General features: G+C 42.5%; 1 protein-coding gene across 3 annotated transcripts in view; it reads right to left on the bottom strand.

The window, feature by feature from the left end:
• Positions 1 to 16,599, bottom strand: part of SCUBE1 (signal peptide, CUB domain and EGF like domain containing 1) — a 193,323-nt gene extending 176,724 nt beyond the window's left edge. For all 3 annotated transcript variants that reach the window (XM_021535496.4, XM_085568577.1, XM_085568579.1), the window contains exons 1-2: positions 16,478 to 16,599; positions 13,704 to 13,826 (exon numbers count right to left, since the gene is read on the bottom strand). In XM_021535496.4, the coding sequence (XP_021391171.3) occupies positions 13,704 to 13,826; positions 16,478 to 16,565 (211 nt within the window). In that variant the 5' untranslated portion in view covers positions 16,566 to 16,599. The remainder of the gene's footprint in view (positions 1 to 13,703; positions 13,827 to 16,477) is intronic.
• Between the last annotated feature and the right edge of the window lie 4,018 nt (positions 16,600 to 20,617).

Below are 20,617 nucleotides of genomic sequence, written 5' to 3'. Positions count from 1 at the left end.
TTCTCCCAAGGACATGTAGGGCTCTAGTAGACTTAGCATGTAAATGACTTCTAATTTGTGTTTAGTTCATGCAAGTAGGTGATACAGCATTAAAAGCAGAATTAAAAAGCATTGCAATTAAAAATTCAGAATTAAAAGCACTGCAACTTAAATAAAGGTATGATCACACAGCCTAGAAGTGCTTTCTGAGTAGGATGCACTAAGAAAAAAATTTAAATTAAAAAATTAAGAATATAAAACTGAGACTGGGAGAATGAATTTTATCATGATCCAATGATAAATACGACAGCTTAAAAATACCACGTCCTGGTTAAATTCAAAGCACAAGTACAGAATATTCTTCATTCATTACAATGGAATTTTAATCTCACAGCTGCAGGCTCTTTGCCACAATACACCTCATCCAGTTTTGTAGATGCCCACATCTGTGTCAGAAAGAAGACACTTATTTCCAGGATATGATTTATCTGACCTATTTTTGTCTCCAGCAATGCAAGGCAAACTGCATGAAGGAAATTTCTCTCCCTCAACCATAAAGAGAAAGCAAAGCAAATGGTTGAAATGGGCTGATCTCTACTAGTGAGATCCACGTTTGGAAAGATGAAATCCACTCTCTGTCCTCTTCAGACAGCCCTGAAAAGCACAGGAGCTCTGTTAATACACCAAATGCTCAACAGGAAGAGCCAGGACCTGCCTCCCACCCAATACAACAGACTTGATTTATTCTGAAATGTAGGTCTCTGAAGGAGTGCAGAGACCATAATCAAGTGCCTGAGCCCAATTTCAATGTTGAGCTAAATGAATTATAGGGTGTATTATTAATGGCTGTAAGTGACTGACAAGGGTTTGCCTGAGGACAGACAAATGCAGGAAGTGAATGTTTGTATTGATTCACATGTTAGTCCTGCAACTTGTGACCCCAGAAAACTTTTAAAACAAAGGCAGAACCATGTTTTCAAATTACCACAGGAAAAGTAAAGTAATCCCACCCCCACCAGTCAAACAATTTTACAGCCAGCAGACTGCACAAAACCACATGGAGGAGATATTTTTAATTAAGTGCAATACAAGGAAAATAATGGTTACCTGTATTCAGTCTAAACAATTATTAGCAAAAGGGCCTTAGTATTTTCAAGTAAGCCATTTAAGAAAGGCCAACTGTTTTAAACATAGGCTGTTTCCGATTATAAAGTAGAGCTTTTAATTAAGATTAGTAAAGCCTAATTCAAGCTATAATTTGGTTCCTTTAGTTAGCAAATGTCTATTAAAACCAAGCAATTAAGGTTAAATGGGTTGAAGCATTTAAAGCACTCCCTCCTGCTTCAAATGGTATAACAGAAAAGACTATGTCAGTGACTAATACAGACCAGAAGACATGTATTAATTTCCCTTAAGTCTTTTTACTTCCTTGTTGATAATAAAGTTTATTGAAGAAGAAACTCTTGGTAAACTAAGTTTCCGGTGGAACAATATGTTGTTAATAGTTTAAAAAACAAAATATAAAATATGAATTCTCTAGTTTTACGAACTTTGTTCCTATTATGTTTTTTCCTTAATTTTATAAATAGCAATAATAAGAATATGCACTAAACTTCCCAGTGGCGTATTTCTAACTTCTGATAGTTGTGCTCATACTTGGCATGGCCTTAAGCATAGATGTTGTGTGTGTACTTGACGGACAAAGGTAGAAGTAAACTACAATATGTACTACTTGCATTAATGGACTTTTAAATCACTCCCACCTCACCTTCCATTTCCCATTTTTCCCATTTTGACAGTTTGTTCAAAGACTGATATTCTTCATGCTTGGTCCCATCTTTAAGATCAAGTTATTTTAGCAAGTTCAAGCCAAATAGGGTAAGCAAATCAAGGCTGTATTCCTGAGGGCACAAGAGCCTCCCCTCCATCCCTCTGCCTGGCTGTGCCAGTGCCCATTTCCAGCAGGACTCCCTGGGAGCATTCACACTCAAACCTTTCACTGCCTTTTGGACTCTTCAGAACTCTCCCAAAGCACCCAAATAAACCAAACCTTTCACCTGCCTTTTGGATGCTGCAGAACTCCCCCAAAGCACCCAAATAAAACACATTTTTAAAGACAACAGGTTGTCCTTTCCATCAGACAGAAAATGCTGTGTGCAGACAGGACCACTGAGGTGCTCTCACAGCTACAAACACTGGGGCTTTCCTCAGCAAATTGCAGCATTAAGGAAACATGCCAAACCTTCCAAATAATGTACCCCCAGCCCTAGAGTCCAGACTCTGGCTAACTCAGGCCATGTTACCCTACTAAGAATAAAGACTGTTGCTGTGGAGCAGGCTACAGCATCTCTCTGTTGCCTTCCATACAGACCACCAGAACACTTGTCTTAAAAACAGCTCAAAATTATGACTAGTACCTTATCATAACATTGATATTCATGGACATCACCGTCCTTTCAGCCTAACAAGTACAAGAACATATTCTGGTAGCTCTTTTCTAGTAACTCTTTTTTGGTTTTGTGCAGCAAAGTCCAGTGAAAGAACTCAGAAATGTGCATTGGAAACTTCTGTATTAACTCAAGGTAAAATGTATCATTAAGCTGTACTAGAAAATTAATGACACTGCTGTTGCTACCCTGAACAGATTTCTGTGTATTTCCTAGTTATAATAAAAGCTGAAGCTTTTGGTTTTGCCCTGGAAGACCACATGTGATGCAGTCAACAGGTATTTTTTTAAAATGTAGTTCTTGCACTTCCCTCAAGAAAAGGATTTTAAAAAAAATTCAAAACAAACAGTGAAAGGTATTAAGTGCCAGAAGGATCAAGAAAAGAAATACATTTAATATACACCTAGATGTGATTGTTAATACAAAACTTCAGTGACAACACCTTAGAGTTTACCTGTACCACAAAAAATTATCTTCCTAGTAAACAATCATACTATAAACAACTTGATGGGCTTGTTTCCACTGTTAAAGCTTTTGAGAAAACTGTATTATAAAGGTTCTTTCATTATGAAGACATAATCTCCTTAAATGTAAAACTGTGTGTATACAGAACAAGCTGCTGCCATTTTCACAAAGTGAAACATTCTATCTCTAATGAAACAGATTATATCCAACCAAAGCATTTTAGTATTCAGGTTTTTATTTCCAGACAACAGCCTGAGGTTGTCTATTCCTCTCTTACACCCATTCCCTGGTTCACTCTTCCAGCAAAACAGTCCCAGGTCAGAGAAATCCTGGCAGCCCTCCTTCCCTCATTTGTTTCTTGCAGTCTCAATACCTGTGCACACTCCCATCTGAATAGAGGTAAAATCATTTCCTTAGGAATTCGAGCCAAGCAAAAGCCAGAGGGTTGCACTTGTGTCTGCCCCTCTAGTAGCTGAATAATGCAGCCAGCCTCCCTCAGGGCTTTGGGTCAGTTCTGCAGCACAGTGGGCCCATGCCACCACCAGAGCCCTGGGGAAAACCCCATGGAAAATCCCAAATCAGGAGCAGGAGTGAACTGTTCAGAGCACCCGCCTTTGCAGAGGATGCTGTACCAAAACCTGCACTAAAGATCAGGTGAACTCCACCATTCTGCAAGAACTGGGCTGCTCTAAGAGAAAAGTGGTGGACAAGGGGAAGAAGATGCAAAGAGGAGCTTTGATCACATGCATCTTTAGACAAGTTGGAATACACCAGGAAAAAATGGAAATTTCTAAATAAAGTTGGACTCTGGGGCTTTGTAGTTAGAGAAAAACGTTGGCATGTCTCCAAGTCACAGGTTTTATGGAATCTTCTTCCAACAAAGTTCTGCAAACAGAGATGTGCAAACAGAATAAAGACACAACTCTCCTCGGTAGAGACACAGACATCTCTAGAGATATGAAGCCAGATATCAAATTCCTTCAATGCATGTGCTGCCAAACTATTTAGATATGCCTTACCTAGCCTACTTATTCAGCAAAGCAAATACCCCACTTACTTCAACCCCTTTTCTACCATAACAGGGAAACTGAAAGTTCTGCATGTGACCTCTGCCTCCAGATAATGAAATCAGAACAGAGGCACTTCAGTGCAGTTCCCCTCTTACAACAGCAAGAACTAGAGTGCACAGCAGTAGCATCCTGTAGTATTTTCAGCAATGATATGTCCAGAAAATTCCCATTTCTCTAGAGATTCCCCTTGTTTGAAGCACCTCCTTCAGCAGCACCATTCCCTCCAGCAACATTAATAATGACTAAAGTGGTATTATGCATTGCTCTTGGTTTTTTTTTTTTCCCTTGGTTACATTTTTAATGCTCTCTGAGCATGATGTTAAATGTAAGGACTGACAGTAATTCATGCAGATTAAGGTATGGGAAGGGCAGTATGAAGGTCAGCAACCTCACCCTGAGATAATAAATGAAATTTGGCTTTTATATTCCCTGAGATAACAGCTCATCTGCTTAAAATTTTTATTGTAAGAATCAGAATAATCTGAAAGTTCTCTATTATCATATTTCTGATTCTTTGATGGCTGTACTATAAAACATTGTCAATAGCTGTGAAAACATGGTCTTGAATTTGGTTAAGTTGTCTATGGGTCCTACAGCACCAAACAAACCACTAAGTTTAGGTCTAAAGCATATGCAAGATCAAGGTCTTAAATTGCCTTTTTAAATGATGCAGTTTTTTTTTTTTAAATTCCTTGGTCACTGAAAGAAAAACTGCGGCCTTCTACAGGCTCCAGAAAGCAGCACTGCAACATAAAACAAGGCAGAAGCTTCAATGTAATAAAGCACTCAAACATAATTACTTAAAAAGGTAACAGTTTCTTAAGATTTAGCACATGCTTGAGTACACTGGTGATCCATGGCACTTGAACAAAAAAATTATTCCAACTGCAATGTAAGGGTATTCCTTTTGCTCAGCATCTTAAATGTGTAGAAAAGTCTCGAAATTTCAAGGGGGTCTGCCAGACCCTATCTTCAGTTTCTTATAACTCTGCCAAACTTTTATGTATGAACTACGTTTTTTCTTGCAAGGTATAAGCAGATCATTTTTTTCAGTTGAAATTTAAAACAAATATATATATATATATGCTAAAACAAACTAAGGAAAAACCCAGGAATGTAGCTTTTTTCTAAAGGGATTATATATTATATCACTGCTTTGCTATGTTTAAAAAAAATCTCCCTCAACTGCTTCAACAGATTTAATACTCTCAGATTTTGTTTCCAATAAGGTGTCAGGGAGTTACCTTCCAAGAGATTTCTCAGGACAGAATTAGATGGTCAAATTACAGCTGAAAATTTACCACAAAAAACATTAGCCATCTAAAAATTCATTAACCCCTTCCCCTCCCCAAAGAATATAATAAAATCAAAGCTCAACAAGCATCTGCTGAAATTTAGGCAGCTGAAGTTTCCAAAATGTCCTTCTTGGTAGGTGTTTTTTTTTCAACCTCATGCTGAGTTTCACACCACAGTGGCTCCAGAAACTAAACCAGCTTAGGATATCTATTCACCTTATTCACCACCACTTTCTCCCTGCCACCAGTCTCAGCCTCTGTATCCCAGTTCATCAACTTTTCAGTGCAGAAATGCTTACAGGGCATTTTGGGGGTATTATTTCAGTGATATTCTTCACAGAATAGCCCCACATCAATTACTCTTGTGCAAAAAAAAAAAAAAAGAGCACCATCAAGGAAAAGGAACTTCCTAAATCAGTGTAGAGGGAGTACCACTCCTTTTGTCACCAGATTTCATGCATGTTTTCCCTACAAATTCCTGCCATACATCCTCCACTCCAGGACTGCCTGAGGTTGGCCAAATTTAAGGCTCAGAGCTATCCTGGGCTAGAACAGCCTGGGACTGGTACCATGGGTACAGGGGCTGTATCCACCATCCTCTTCCTCACCATCCATGATTCCCATCACTCCACAGTGTCCTGCCAGCATGGATGCTGATGAACAGAGAGGATGCTACTTGGATCAAATGCCAGAGGAGACAGAAGCAGCATTAGTGCAGCTTTTCTGGGCAAGGGAGCAGCAGAAGGTGACATTCCCTAACTCCTCCTCTGCCATCATCCCAGCAGAGGCTCCCTGACCATGTCCTGCATCAGCCTCAGATCAAAGAATGTGTATTTCAGCAGTGCAGTGAAGACACACATGAAGAAAGTGCCCATAAGCAAAGAGGAGCTAACAAATGATGGCAATCAGCCAGGCAAAGATGTTTTTTCCAGCCACTGAGGGTCTGCAGGGGGTGGAAACAGCAGGGAATGTGCTGAGGGACAGGTGAGCTCTGAGTTGCTGATGGGGGCCAGGAAAGAGGTGCAGAAAAGGGAGAAAAAAAAAGAAAAAGGGGAAATCTGAGATCTGGCAGAGCTGTTTTGACTTAAAGACAAAACTCAAGGGAAAGGTTCAGTAAGGGGCACTTAGAGCTGCCAGTTCTCCTGGCCCAGATGTCTTGCTGTGGGACACTGGCTCTCAGAATAATGCTGCTGTAACTGCAGCAAGCCACTGAGAGGACAGGGGAAGGAAAGCTAAATGAAATAATTGAAAATACATGAGAAAAGAACAAAAGAGAAGTAGGATTTGCAGTAGGGAAATGACAAGGCTAAAAGAATAACAGAGTACACAAGATAACATAACCAAGACTGCAAGGAAAAGGGACTCCACCAGAAGTAAAGGTGACAGGTGGGAAAACAAGGAAAACTGAGTAGTATCTGGCAGATGCAAAAAAGAATTAAGACAAAAGAAGGACAGACCTATTGAGCTTAGTACATTTCATTTATGCTGCTTCATTCCATTATAATTTTCCTGGCAGTTAATCTACATTGTGTATCTGGGTGGAAAGAAGCTCCTTCTAAATACCAAGTTTACATCACTCCAGGAAGCTGACCTGGTTTCTGCAGCTTAGCAACTGTTGAGGCTGATGACATTTTATGTATAAGTTCCCAGAGTACCCATAGACCATCCAGCAGACAGGGAGCTTATCAACTATTTAGAGAAGGGTCCTTGGAAAAAAAACTCCTTTTTTCCAAATTGAGAATTACATGTAATGCTGTTGAAGAATGAGGCCCATGTTTCATATGGGATTGCATTTCTTTATGCAAAATATAGTGATATTTGTACCCAAGAAGCATTCTGGAGAGAAAAAAGAAGTTGGAGTGAATGTTCTTTTTCTAAGTCAAAATGGAAGATTTCCAAAGTGGACCACCGGGGGAGCTGTTCACTGAAGCAGCATTATGGGCTGTCAAAAAGCAGCTCTGAGAGGTAGAACAGGGTAGGGAAGAAAAGGGAGAGGAGAAAACAATGGAGTTCGTGACACATGGGGACTGATGGCCCTGGGAGCAGTTAAACAGGGCATGCCATCCCAGAAAAGGGATATTCTGGTTTTAGTGGGTGAACTACTGAACAAAGTTGGGAAACTAAAGCAATTTGAATAAATAAATAAATAAATAAATAAATAAATAAAATCAAGGCTCAACTCTGACCAAGACAAAAGCCCTATTCACTGAACAGAAAGCAGCATGAAGGAGGAAAAAGAAACAAGTTATCATAAGCTGTTAATTCACTTAGGCTGTAATAAAATTCTGATTTAATACAGAATACTCAGGAGTATTTTCTTACTTGCAGCTATTTCTTCACTTCTCCATCCCCCACAAAAATTCATCCCCTGATGCAAGTTAGAAAACTCACAAGTCAGAACTGAGTGTTAAATAGTACCAGACAATTAAAACACAAAAAGGAGAAAGAAAAGAGCAGAGATATAGAAAGCCCCAGAAATTCAGTTCTGTGAACACTTTTATCAGCCTAAACCAAATAAAATGCATCAATCTACCCAATAAGAGAAAGAGGAAATAAAAAAAGCAGTTACCAGCTCAAATCAAAGAAGCTAGCTTATATTCTCTCTCCTTCATTTTTTGCCAACATATACTGCCTCATTGTGAAAGCTGTTCTCAGTGAAATCAGCACAGAGGCTCATCCAAGGAAGATTTGACCCTGGAACAGAAATCCCCATAAAATTTGGAGGTGGCTGCTCTGTGCTCAGATGGGCTGCTGCAAGCCAATCTCCCAAAGCCAGCAGCACAGGCTTGGAGCACCAGGTCTCATCTGGAGCACGGCCTTAGGGGAGGGTGACACGAACTTCCACACATGACATGTGTCACACCATCTGTCAAGGCACTGTAATCCAGAAAGCACAGCAGCTTCAGCACCTAATATCCACTGCAGACCTCATTCAAGGAGATGAAGGGAGTCCTTGAAAGTTTTAATTCACCTTTTACTGCAACTGGAAGAATCATCAATCAGGAAGAAGTTACTTAAGCTGCCTTGTTCATTTATTTGTAGTGTTTTTCTTAATGTAGATGATCGTTCTAGATAAACAGGCAGGTGATGGTGATAATCTGCAATGAGTGCCTTTATTTTTGATTGCCCCAATGTCAGCACCTCACTGGGTTTAAGCATGGAACAATCTCAAGAGAAACCATTCCTGCTCTATCACAGTATACTGAGCTTCTGCATATGTCCATTTGGAAACACAGACCAATTGTCCCTTCTGACCAGTCCTCGTCATCCTCAGTGGGTTTGGGGATGTGAGGCTAAGTTTCTACATGCACCTGTTAGATCTGTTTTTAATGGATTTTAAACAATCTTAGAAATTGGAAAAACATCTTGTCGCTTTCATTCTGCAGAGACAGACAGAACAAGTCTAAGCTCACTAGAGTTGGGCAAGCATCAAGATGCCAGAGTTTCAGAAACCAAACCCAGCAGTGTCCCAGCTCTCCCAGGAGATCCTTGCTGAAGATGACTCACTAAAGAAAGAATCACTGAGAGTGGATTTGATGGGACATCACAGACCTCTTAAAACAAATGGGATCATTGTTCCACTTAAAGGATATCCAGAAGCACTTTACTTACTTATCCCTGCAGACAAAAGGAGGCTCTTATATGAGATACTGGATTGGGAGCTGGGAAATGAGAAGTCTGCAAAGTCCTGTGTTTCCAGGTTTATTGATTCAGAGCAGCCCTGTCACAATATTTGATTCACTTTTGAAGAGCATGAGAAGAACACAACAGACCATAATAAAATGAAAACCCAATGAGTGAGACCATGAATGAGCTTCTTAAGTAAATGAAAGATAAAAGAGGTCAACAAGATTAAAATTATAAGAGGAGTATAAAGTCAAGCCTGGAGAGTCAATCATTATTATTTTAAATTGCTAAGATTGTTTAAAATCCATTAAAAACAGATCTAACAAACAGGTGCATGTAGAAACTTAGCCTCACATCCCCAAACCCAGTGAGGATGATGAGGACTGGTCAGAAGGGACAATTGGTCTGTTTTTCCAAATGGACGTATGCAGAAGCTCAGTATACCTGTGACAGAGCAGGAATGGTTTCTCTTAAGATTGTTCAATGCTTAAACCCAGTGAGATGCTGACATTGGGGCAATCAAAAATAAAGGCACTCATTGCAGATTATCACCATCACCTGCCTATTTATCTAGAATGATCATCTACATTAAGAAAAATACTACAAATACATGAACATGTGACCAACTTAAATCCCTAGAACTGCACAATCCCACTCACCCAGCAGTCAAGCAGAACTGCTGCTGGTATAGCACAAATTTCCAACGTGAAATCTGAAAACCACCCTCTCAGGGCAGACTCTTGTCATGGTATGTGTGTGTTGCCCTCAGTAAGAAATCCATCAACAACATTATGAAGCTTCACAGGAGAATTAAAAAAAAAAGAAAGTCCAGCTGAAAGCTGTGAGCACTTCTCTTCTGCACAGAAAGGTCAAGAAACATTGTAACAATGGTATGAGATGAATAATTAAAAGAACTGAAGCAGAAGTATGAAAATACTATGAAAGACAGTAGAAAAAATGCTCCAAGAGAAAAATCTCAGTCAGTATGGGAAAGCACAGAGTAGAGTGTAACAATTCAGAAGCAACAGGTCCCAATAAACATGTCTTAAGGGTTCTACATGTAAGGTATATTACAAAAGGAAAAAAACAGCAGCTAGAGCAACTTACTGAAATTACAGTCCCACTGAGAAGAAAATGTAGCCTAAGGAAAAAAAAATCAACCTATAAAATAAACTTAACACTAACTGGATATAAAATGTCCATAGGTAAACATCAACCAGCAACTATACAGAGTATTTTAACCATTAATGGCATGAGAATTTGAAGTAGTCATGGGTTAAAAGCCCCAAACAGCTCGGTTTGAGAGGTAAACCCCTTCCTACATTGTTCAGTGACAGAATATCCTACAACTGCAAACACACAACATTGCATTGGAGACGAGGAATGCTCTGTCAGGGGATAAGGAACCCCAGGACCTGGAATCCTTTTGAACTTTCTGGAATTTCCATTGCTTTGACACAATTTTGTTGAGATATCAACCTGTGGGGAAGCCAAAATTCAATGTTGAGAAGGTAAGGACAAAGTCCTATGGATCATGAAAGATCATGCCTGCAGCTGAATCCAGCCCACTGCATTTGAGATCCTGACTAAAATCACAACAGGGAAGACTTCTTAGGTAATAGCAGGTGTGCCAGGGCAAGTAAATTAATTAATTGTGAATAAATGGATTTTGTATATTGATTAGAAATAGAGAGTTAGTTTTTAAAGGTTATCTGGGTTGGACATATTATTCTGTCCTATGAAAATGCCAGCTAGAGAATTTGTGTTCAAGGGACATTGATACATTACATGATATGGGAAAACATCATACCAATGCTGACCATGAGGCTTCACAAAGCGTAACAGACACCTGGTTAAAGAAAGAAAAAAGGGCAACTGAAATCTACAGAGAGAAGCAGAAGACAGGACACAAGAAGAATGAGGAACTCTTCTGTCTAGAGAAACAACTGCACTCTGTGGAAAGAAACAGGTCAAGTGGTTCAGGCAAGAAAGTTAGCCAGAGGAAAAAATGAAGAAAAAGATCTGTGAACTGAAAAGTCATCCTTAATCTTCGTAAACTCTGGAGAAACCCAAGCCAAAAGACATTTTGAGAGAAAATCTAAGTTCAGAAAGAAATTCCCTACTGAAGAAACTTAACAGACTGTGAGGAAAATGTTTCATTTCCATTTAATTGCTGCTAGAGTTCTCCACATGTCCTTAAAGGAATATTTGTGTCGTATGTATTTCTCCCCACCCATCAGCTCACAGCAGCAAACCCTGAGCAAAGTGGCTGGGCTCCACATTTACTGCATTGGCCTAAGGATCCCATTGTTTAGAAAAACTATAAATAAATACACAAGATTAGACAAATACATATTGGTATACTGGACACATTTGTACAAATATATGCTCCTCAGAATCATCCAAAAAATGTTACTTCCCATACTCTCTCCATTGCTCTAGAATGGATTTTCAGTGAACAAAAGCAATATTTAAGACTACCATTTAAAATAAACAAACATGCACATTTCTAAATTAATTGCAATGCCTCAATACAACCTAAACTGGCAGCTCACTAAAATTTATCAGAATGAATTTGACAGCATAATGTCTTTAAGCTCACTGTACTGTATGAATGACAATTGTACTACTTTAGTAAAACCTGGTTGTATGAGAGAGCCTGGGCTATAAGTGAGTTAGTTATGATATAATCAATGTTTTCCACACATGAAGCAACACTAGTTGCTACAAACTTAGCTAAAGAGGCTCATTATCTGTACAAAATATTTTTCTCATAGACAACTAGTTTCACTGATCAAAAGGCTTATTTTGAAAAGCCCAGTTAAAAAGACTGGGCCTTGAAATGAAGACAAGAATTATTTAATGATCCTGTTTTGGTTTTAGCACAACAAAAACTATCCAGTGGATTTCATCTTTGTTAATAGTCAGTTTTATCTTATAAGGTAACTTCTAACAGCTGAGGGTGTCTTGTGACAGAATACTAAATACCAATCAATTAAGCTAGTCTGTTTATTTCCATAGGTTTTGAATACTAAAACTCAAGATGCAAAATAAACCCACTCTCCATGTACAGCAGGCCCGAGGCAGATCTTAGACCTGCCCTGCCACTGATCCTTTCTGAAGCTTCCTGCTTCTACCAAAATTTGCTATCAATTACCAATTTAAGAACGGAACCAATGCAAAATCTTTACAACTGTTGACATAATATTGTAAAAAAAAAAAAGTTATATATCATGCACAGTAACACCAGCTTGCATTACCTGACTAATGCTGAACATAAAAGCAGCTTTGCAGTCTACCCCAGTTTACTTATCAGGCTTGTCAGACACTAAATCCTATTAGATATGAGTTTGATATCAGACACAGATGTTCCATTATTCTGTACATCATTACAAGGATCACTCTTGCTTTTTACTACTTACTGAGTTTGGGATTTTTTGGGTTTTTTTAACTGAGCCAAGGCGAGTCAGGCAGAGATATATGTGTATTAGACAAGCAAGAATATAAGCCACATCTACCACTAAACAGAGCTCAACAACTAAAATACGAATAGTTAAAACATAAGGAATTTTTTAATATAGAAAACCAATACAAGAAGTGCTAATGCTGGGAATGCTGTAACCTCCACAGCTGTGGACTCGAGTACATTATCTCAGAGCTCTTTCCCTGGAAGGGATGAATAAAGGAAGAACTGGTGCAAATGATTATCCTGTTTGCAAGACAGAAAATGCAGCTTCCAGAGGAACAGCAGCTCACAGATGCTAGAGCACCAAAAGGTGGACAATCAAAATTTGTCTCCGTCAATTTAAGCCCACAACAGAAAAATATGACAGCCACAAAATGCTTTTGGAGGGCATTTGAACAAACATTTTGGAGGTCCATGGAAAATAATACATGGTTTCAAGTTTTTGTAGACCAAATTACTTCCTAGGTCTTCAATCTTTTCAATGGACTGGCTATAGACATTTTTTTAAAAGCTGCATTCTGCTGTGGAATGAGAGAGACTTGGAAGGAAAATATTATACCTACTAAGTACCTACAAGTAGGAAAAAGTAACAATCTTGCATCTTTTATTTGTAAGGCATTCTGCTGCGATTGCAATATTTGTCCTTTTCACTAGAGAATCTCTCCACTGAGATTCAATAGACAAGATGAAGTGCATAAAATCCAAACTATGAGTGCCCATAGAGCCTAATAAAACCTGCTAGGTCTTTTTCAATCACAAGACTGATGTGAGGACATGGAGAAGTAAGTTTTTTCAAGCACAACAATCTGAAATGCTTCCTTTTAAAATAATGTTCCAAGGACTAGAAATACACCATCATGACACATGTAGAGTATCAAAGAGAATCCAGCATCCTGTCTGAGCAGGTACAGAAAAATACCTTCTGTAACTTGTCTGGGGAAAACCATTCTGAGTCCTTTCCATCCACTCTCTGCTGGGGAGCTGGCCAGGGGCCATCCCATCCCATCCCATCCCATGGCCGGGACACAACCGTGTGTTTGGCACAAGCCCCAGGGGCAGCAGGCCCACCAGTGCCCAGGAGGAGCTGGTGCTAGCAGACAACGCCATCCCCTCACATCCCCTTTTTTGATTTCATTCTTAAAAACAGGCTGGCGGGCACCACGTTTGCGGTGCCGGACAATTAGCAAAAGCAGCAGGGGGATGCTTGCCAATAAACACCCAGATTTGAGGTTAAGCAGCTGTAAATCTGCATTAATCGTTTCAGGAATTCAGCTATTTACAAAAGCTTTCAAAGAGCAAACAAATCAAAGAAGGGAGGGGAGAAGAGACAGGAGAGGAGCCGATCTATCCTTACCTTCACACTGCTTCCCTTCCCCTTTGTAGCCCGGCTTGCAGATGCATTTGTAGGATTTTGGTGTGTTTTGACAAATTGCGTCGATGTGACAGTCATCCGTAGCTTCTGCGCACTCGTCAACATCTGGAAGCACAGAAGGAACCCCAAGGGGACAGATAAGAAAGGAGACCTGAGCCACAAAACACCAAGGATAGATACTCCCCTTGAAGCTCTTTGCCTGCCTGCCTTCCCAGTGCCATGCTGGAAATGAGAACATCTGAGGATAAATAACTAAACCAGAGAACGTGATATTCTCCTCAAGTCACTTACAAGCACTGCTCCACAGAACTGGAGGGACTCGGTCTCACATTTCTGCACTATGAATGAAATACTTAGGCACTAGAAATTAGCTTCTGCTGTTTAAGTCTGGTACTGGAGACCCATATCTTAGTAAAACAAGAGAATGCTTAAATTACATATAAGAGGAGAGAAAAATACCACTTGCATGTTCTAGCACAGAGATTTTCTTAATTTATAAAGATAGACCCTAGTTTAAATAAACTGTGCTGGTGGGGGAACGGGAAAAAGAAATATTTGAACAGCAAAACCACATTAATACTTTTTACTGAGAAGCAAAAAAATAAATAAATGGAAGACCATATGAAACTCGGTAAGGTAGAGTGGAGGAAAGCAACCTGCAATAACATCATCTGCTTGGACTAACATTTAGGGGGAAAAAGGTGCCAGCAGGGTGGGGACGCCTGACGCTGAAAAGGGGGACCCAGACGGCTTTTCTTGTTTTCAGAGTAGGAAGCCTTTACAAACATTTCAGTGACGGGCATTCGTTCTCTCTCCCAGACTTCAAGAGGATGGGGAGGGAGGAGGATGAGACAGAGTCGAGATCTGGTAGTCGTGGGAATGTTAATGAAGTGAACACGGGGAGGGGGGAGGGAAAACCCATCTCCGACCTATTCAGGGGTGGGGTGCGCTGGGAACGTGGGAACACTCGCAGCCCTAAGGTGCCCCGCAGTGCCACAGCCGCTCCCCGGGCACAGCGGCACCGCAGCTCCCGCACCGCGGGGTCAATCCCGCAGCTCCCGGGGGCTCCTCCGCCCCACGCCGCAGCCGCACCTGGGGCTCCCGGGAGGACACGGGCAGGCAGCCGGAGCACAGAGCACAGCTTCAGGGGCAGGAACAGCGAGGAGACGGGGGTGCTGCGGAGGGAGGCAGGCGGGCATCCAGCGACAGGCATGTGCGCTTGGTTTCGTGCCAATTAGATTAACACATCCCCAAAAAGGTGCACTAAAGTGAAAACGGTTTTGTTGTCAGCTTGAAATCCTAACGCTAATTGTTTCAGAAGTGCTCACTCAGCCATCTCCAGTGATAACACATGGATCCTTCAAAGTCACCGGGAACAGGAGGGGGCTATTTAGAGAGGGGAGAATAAGCAGACATTGTAGCATGGCACACAGAAGAGAACTTCTCTGAGAGGTGCAGACCGGGGCACCTCTGGAATCCCAGACACAGCATTGCCCAGACTCTGTATTGTTATTGTTCTAGAGGTTTTTTGTTTGTTTGTTTTTATTTTTTAAGTTTTTTTTTTGTTTTTATTTTTTTTTTTTTTTTTTTTTTTTTTTTTTAAGAAAGAGGGGAACAGAACACCGAGCGTCGTAATTCTCCGGACTAAGGCAGAGCTGCTGTAATCTGTTGCCTTCTTTCTTGTCCATTCGTTTATTTTTACCGCTGAGCCAATTCAGATCTAGCTATGATTTACGTAAATTAGCTTAGGTGTTACCCAGATCAGGCACAGATTCAGTCAAGCACAAAGAGAAAAGAAGTTTTTGGGGTGTTTTCTCCGCGTTTGTTTTTTTTTTTTAATGCTTTGGTTCATACTTTTGAGTTATTAAACCAGCACCCATCTCCCATCAAGAACAGCAAAAGTGACAGCTGGACTCTTTATAATGCCGTCAAAAATTCAAACTGCATTGAGCCAAGGGGGACATTTCACAGCAACCAGAGGATGCCTGGGAGTCAGGCGTGAATGCCAATGAGTCAAATGAAAGGGCAAAAAAAAGTATGAGCCCCAGCTCTGCTCCACATCTCACATTGCATTACTGGGACTTAAAGAACTTCTAGGCTGACTTCGTTCATTTTGTTACATTTAAGCTCCTCTGTCAGAGGAACAGGGATTTTTTTTTCCACACCCTCCCCCTCTCCCTCCCCCCCCCCACGCCTGCCCCTGCTCGTACTTCACCTTAAAAGATTTCTCCTCGCACAACTTCAAAACCTGCATACATTTCTTTGAAAAATCACTTCGGGCTTGCAACATTCCAAAGCAGAGAGGACTGGGGGGTATTCGATTTTTGGTTCGTTTTTTTTTTTAAACACCAAAGCAAAGACAAAGTACAGAGCTATTAAACTGATACACTGTTAAAAACACCGGGTCCTTGGGTTAATGCGCAGACAAGGAAAACCTGTGAAGATAACCCAGCCAACGCTTGCTCTGCGGAGTCTCCACGGCTCAGCACGGGTTTATCTCGTAGGCACTCAAGGAAAGTAACTTTTCTTCCCCATCTCTCCCTGCAGAAATCCCTCGGCTCCGGCTGTGTCAAACGCGAGAGAAAACGCCGCCCCACCGCAACTTCCAAACCCCTCGGCGCTACGAGCAGCGACCTCCCCCTGAACACCTTACAGCGGGCAGAGGAGAGCGGACAGACGCGGTCCCCCCGGGGCCGCGGCTCCGCGCCGCCCGCGCCTGGGGAAGGCAGCCCGGCGGCGGAGCCCCCTCTTCTTACCTGCGCCCCCGCTGCCTCCCGCCAACCTGCCGGCCCAGGCGAGAGCGAAAAGCAAACAGCAGCGCCGCGAAAAGCAAACAGTGCCCATGATAATGATGCGATCCCCGGTGCCTGTCTGCGATAAGGGACGCGCTCGGGGCCGGCCGCGCGGAGCCGCCGGCGCTGACGCCCTGACAGCGCCCCGCTGATTCGCCGGGGCTCCCGCGGCGGGGGCGGTGCCGGGGCGGGCCGGGGGCAGAGCCGCCCCCGCGGCTGCCCCGCCGCCCCGGGAGGGGGTCCGTGCCCCGGGCGGTGCCGGCTGGCGGGGCGTGCGGCGCTGCCCGGCTCGCTGCCGCTGCCGCCCCGACAGGTTGGGCAGGCAGGGACCCGGCAGGGACCCCGCAGCATCGCCACCCTCCGCGCTCCGCCCTCCCGCGGCTGGGGCCGGCGCTGCGGGCGCCGCCGGGGGATGGACGGACAGACAGACAGACGGACAGACAGACGGACGGACGGACGGACGGAGGGGCACCCCCACGCCGCGGCGGTGAGGGCAGACAGGCCGGCGGACACTGCCCATCTCCTTGGCAACCGCGGCCAGGGATCCTTCCCCCGGTCTCGGGTTCAGGCTAAAAGACAACTTTCTCTCCCCCCGCCTCCCCGCCTACGTCTTAGCTTCGGCTAACTTCATCACCAGCTGCTGGCTTCCTCCAGCGTTTTAAGGGCTTTGATGCGGAGGCCAGTGCGCCTTTCCAGCCCGAGGTTTGCTCCTCCAAGCCCTTCACTCGGGCCAAGCACGGCTCCGCAAGGGATCCCTGCGGCCCTGGCCCGGCCCGGGAGATGCTCTCCCCGAAATCATCTCCGCTGCAGGCGGATATGTGAGTGTCATTGTCACCACCACCTTGGAGGCGAAAGTCCTTCACTTTTAAACCCAAACATGAGACATTTCTTCCCTCCGAGGCAAGCCCCATGACCCTTAACTCTTTCAGACTGTCTTTAAAGGACCGAAATAGCTGGCAGACATCCCTTCTTACGGCCGTGCCACCCCTCTTGGTTTTACACCTTTCTTTTCCAAGTACCCCACTGCTGAAATGCTTTGCTACTTTAAGTTGTCTCAACTCCTAATTCCCCCGAGAGGCTGGCTGCCTGTCGTGCATGAGTTCCACGTGTCGTCTGGAAGATAAATACACCCTTGTCATAGCCTTAGATGCCTCTTTCTGACAAGTTCCTCCTGAATACACATATATGTCAATACAATACACTTGCCCAGAAAGTAGCACTTAAGTACTTTTAAGCTTGAAGAGATGCGAAAGCAATGTAAGAAAAGTTGCTCAGCCCAGCTGCGTGTTTAGTAAAACTCCACACCTCGGCCCTTAGCCTCCAATAAAACTAAACCACTACCGCACGGTGCCAAAGCTGTTTGCTTTCCGCGTGTTTACACCTCTACTTTGGGCATTCCCGTCCTTAATCCCTTAGGGCTGTGGGGTTCGGCCTATTGCTATTTTAAAGCCGGACGCTGATTTTTTTTTTGTGCGGCGGTGGATTCCATGCCCGGGTGTTCCATGGATACACCGCGGCGCTCCCCCGAGGGAGCACACGGGGCCTTGGAGCGCCACCTCGTGACCGTCACGGCAGAGGTGACACTTTTCCAGAATTTTTGGAAGGGGGAGTTTTGCACTAGGTGAAAAGTAAGGCTAAATCTCCCCCCCCCGCCCTCCCCCCGCCATAATTTGTTTCCTATTTTTTTTCCGTTCAATTTTATGGAATCATACTAAATTTTATCGCGGGATAAATAATCCGAAAAACTTTATATTTCATGAAGGAGTCCACTAGAATTGTCTAAAAATCAACTATCTCAACTTCTAAAAAATCCACAGTGCAATAAAGACGTTTGCTAGAGCAACAAAATGCTTGCACTGCCTTGGTGACTTGCTGTCTGCTGTCCATTATAAGTGTCATGTAAGGTGCAGCTGTTGAGTTACAGAAATCGCCGCACTTGTGCCTGACTCTACACATTTATAGTCCACAACACCTGTATGGCACTCAGGAAAAGAGCTCCCCTTGATGCAATCTCACATTGTTTATATATGTCCTCATATCCTCCAAGGGTGGAAGACTAAAGATCATTCAGGTTAGCTGTCCCTCTTCTAATGAGCTGCTTGTGTTTTTCCTTAACCCAGATCCTGACAGATACAATATGAGGAAATACAAAAGTACGGTATTTATCAAATATTGTAAGTCAGGATTATCACCTAAAATAAAGTACATCATCTGCAATGCTAGGCTGAGTATTTCCAGATGGGTCTTTTCAGAGTCCTCCTTGCTAGGGGACACATCTTAAAAAAGGGATCCTTGTGGATCCCCATCTTTTCCACCTGTAATTATCTGCCTGTGCTTGGTTATAATAATCTAACATCATCTCTATGTCAATTCCAAAAATGATTTTATGAAAAATTTTATATTAGAAGAAATTACTTAGCAGCTTCTTCTAATGTGGACAGCAAAAGCCAAATTCATGCTTGTAAACCTGCTCTGGGTAAGGGGGATAAGCAAGAGCTACCTGGGCTGCAGGTGGAGCCAGCCCAGTCTGGGGGGCACCTCCAGTGTTTCAGCTCTCTACCAAAGTACTTTAGCTGTGCCTAAAAACCCTTGGGCAGCATGTTAATTGGCTTCTAATGTTCTTCCACACTAATGCCCTTAAAGCTTTGGGGACTATTCCAATAAAAGAATAATAATGCTTAATAATAAAAGCGGTATGTTTTTAAAAAGGATCCATCTCTTTACAGAATGGAAAGTCCATACACAGCTGCATATCAGGCAAGAGCATAAATAGAATTGTGGCTGCAGAACAGTACTCCCACCTTCAGAGCACCTTCTCCCACTGATATGCATCATTCCAAAAGGGCTTTGAAAAGACAGGACAGCCTCTGCAGAATTATTTGGTTTCCTGGTTTGCTATTTATGAACACCTGTATATTGGGGCCACTGCTGCCTCAGGAGGCAGCACAAGCTATTGATAGTGCTGGGAATCATAGCAGTCACTCAACAGCCTGTGCAAACTTGAACCAATTGCTTTACCTCTGCATTTCTGTCTCCCTTCCTTCCTTCTGTCCCTCTCCTTTCTGTCCATTTGCAGTGAAAACCCACTGTAGTAGCAGGGCCTGTCTTTCACTGTATTAATGCAGCACCTCTCAAAATAACATACTAAACTTGTTTTGTCTGTCTCCCCAATTAGGGCTTTCATGAGGCCAGTGAGGCACATAAACCCTGACCCTTTTAACTTCAGTTCATCTCTTTTTCTGAACTTCAAAGAACTGGGAGAGACCTGGCTCCTTTGGATAGGGGACAAGGAATGCATGTGCCAGAATTTGTGCTGGGAGCACCTACACTTTGAACCCTGAACCACGTATCTCCAAACTTCACTTAAATACTTTCTATTAGGAAGAAAGGAACAATGCAAGCTCAACACTTCAAAGCAATATAGACCATTCTGCATTTGTACACATATTTAAGGGAAGCTTTTGAAACCAACAAGCAACAGACATGCATGGCACCGCATACTCAATGCTGTATTACTTCTTTCCAGGAAAATACAGCATGTACATTTCCTAGAAGTCAAGTAGCAGCATGCAGCTGAAATAATTCTATAATTTGTTCCTGTACATGGGAGTAAAAAACAACAAGTCCACCATAATAAAGTTTTGCACAAGAAAATTCAGCATAAGAGGACGAGGATATTTTTTTCTTTTTTTCCTAATTGGATAGAACAAGGAATTACATAGCAGCTGCTGTAACAGTTAAGAGGGGACATTTATTCCTTAGCTTTGGTGACATCACAATCAGTTTTATCTCACTCTTCCATCAGTGAGACAATGTGTGAAACCTTGTGGAAGTAGTGGTAAATTTGGATATTCTAGGGGGAAAAAAAAGGTGTAAGTCAGTGCTAGACTTTGAAGACATATATCAACTCATGCTTGGGGATAGCTACTCTCTGTGCTGTTACCTTCCTCCAAAATTTGTCACCTGCTTCATCCAACTGCCCTTTTCATTGCCAGGGTGCCAAAAGAGATGAAGACTCATGCAAAAGCATTTTCTTAAACCTGCAATTATTTTAACACAGCAGATAATGAGACTCAGAAGGCTCAAAACACCTTACTGAGCATT

The sequence above is a fragment of the Lonchura striata genome, chromosome 1A, assembly GCF_050655825.1.
Source record: "Lonchura striata isolate lonStrDom1 chromosome 1A, ASM5065582v1, whole genome shotgun sequence".
Lineage (NCBI taxonomy): Eukaryota > Metazoa > Chordata > Aves > Passeriformes > Estrildidae > Lonchura > Lonchura striata.
Note: the sequence above shows the minus strand (reverse complement) of the source record. Positions and strands in the feature narration are given on the sequence as shown.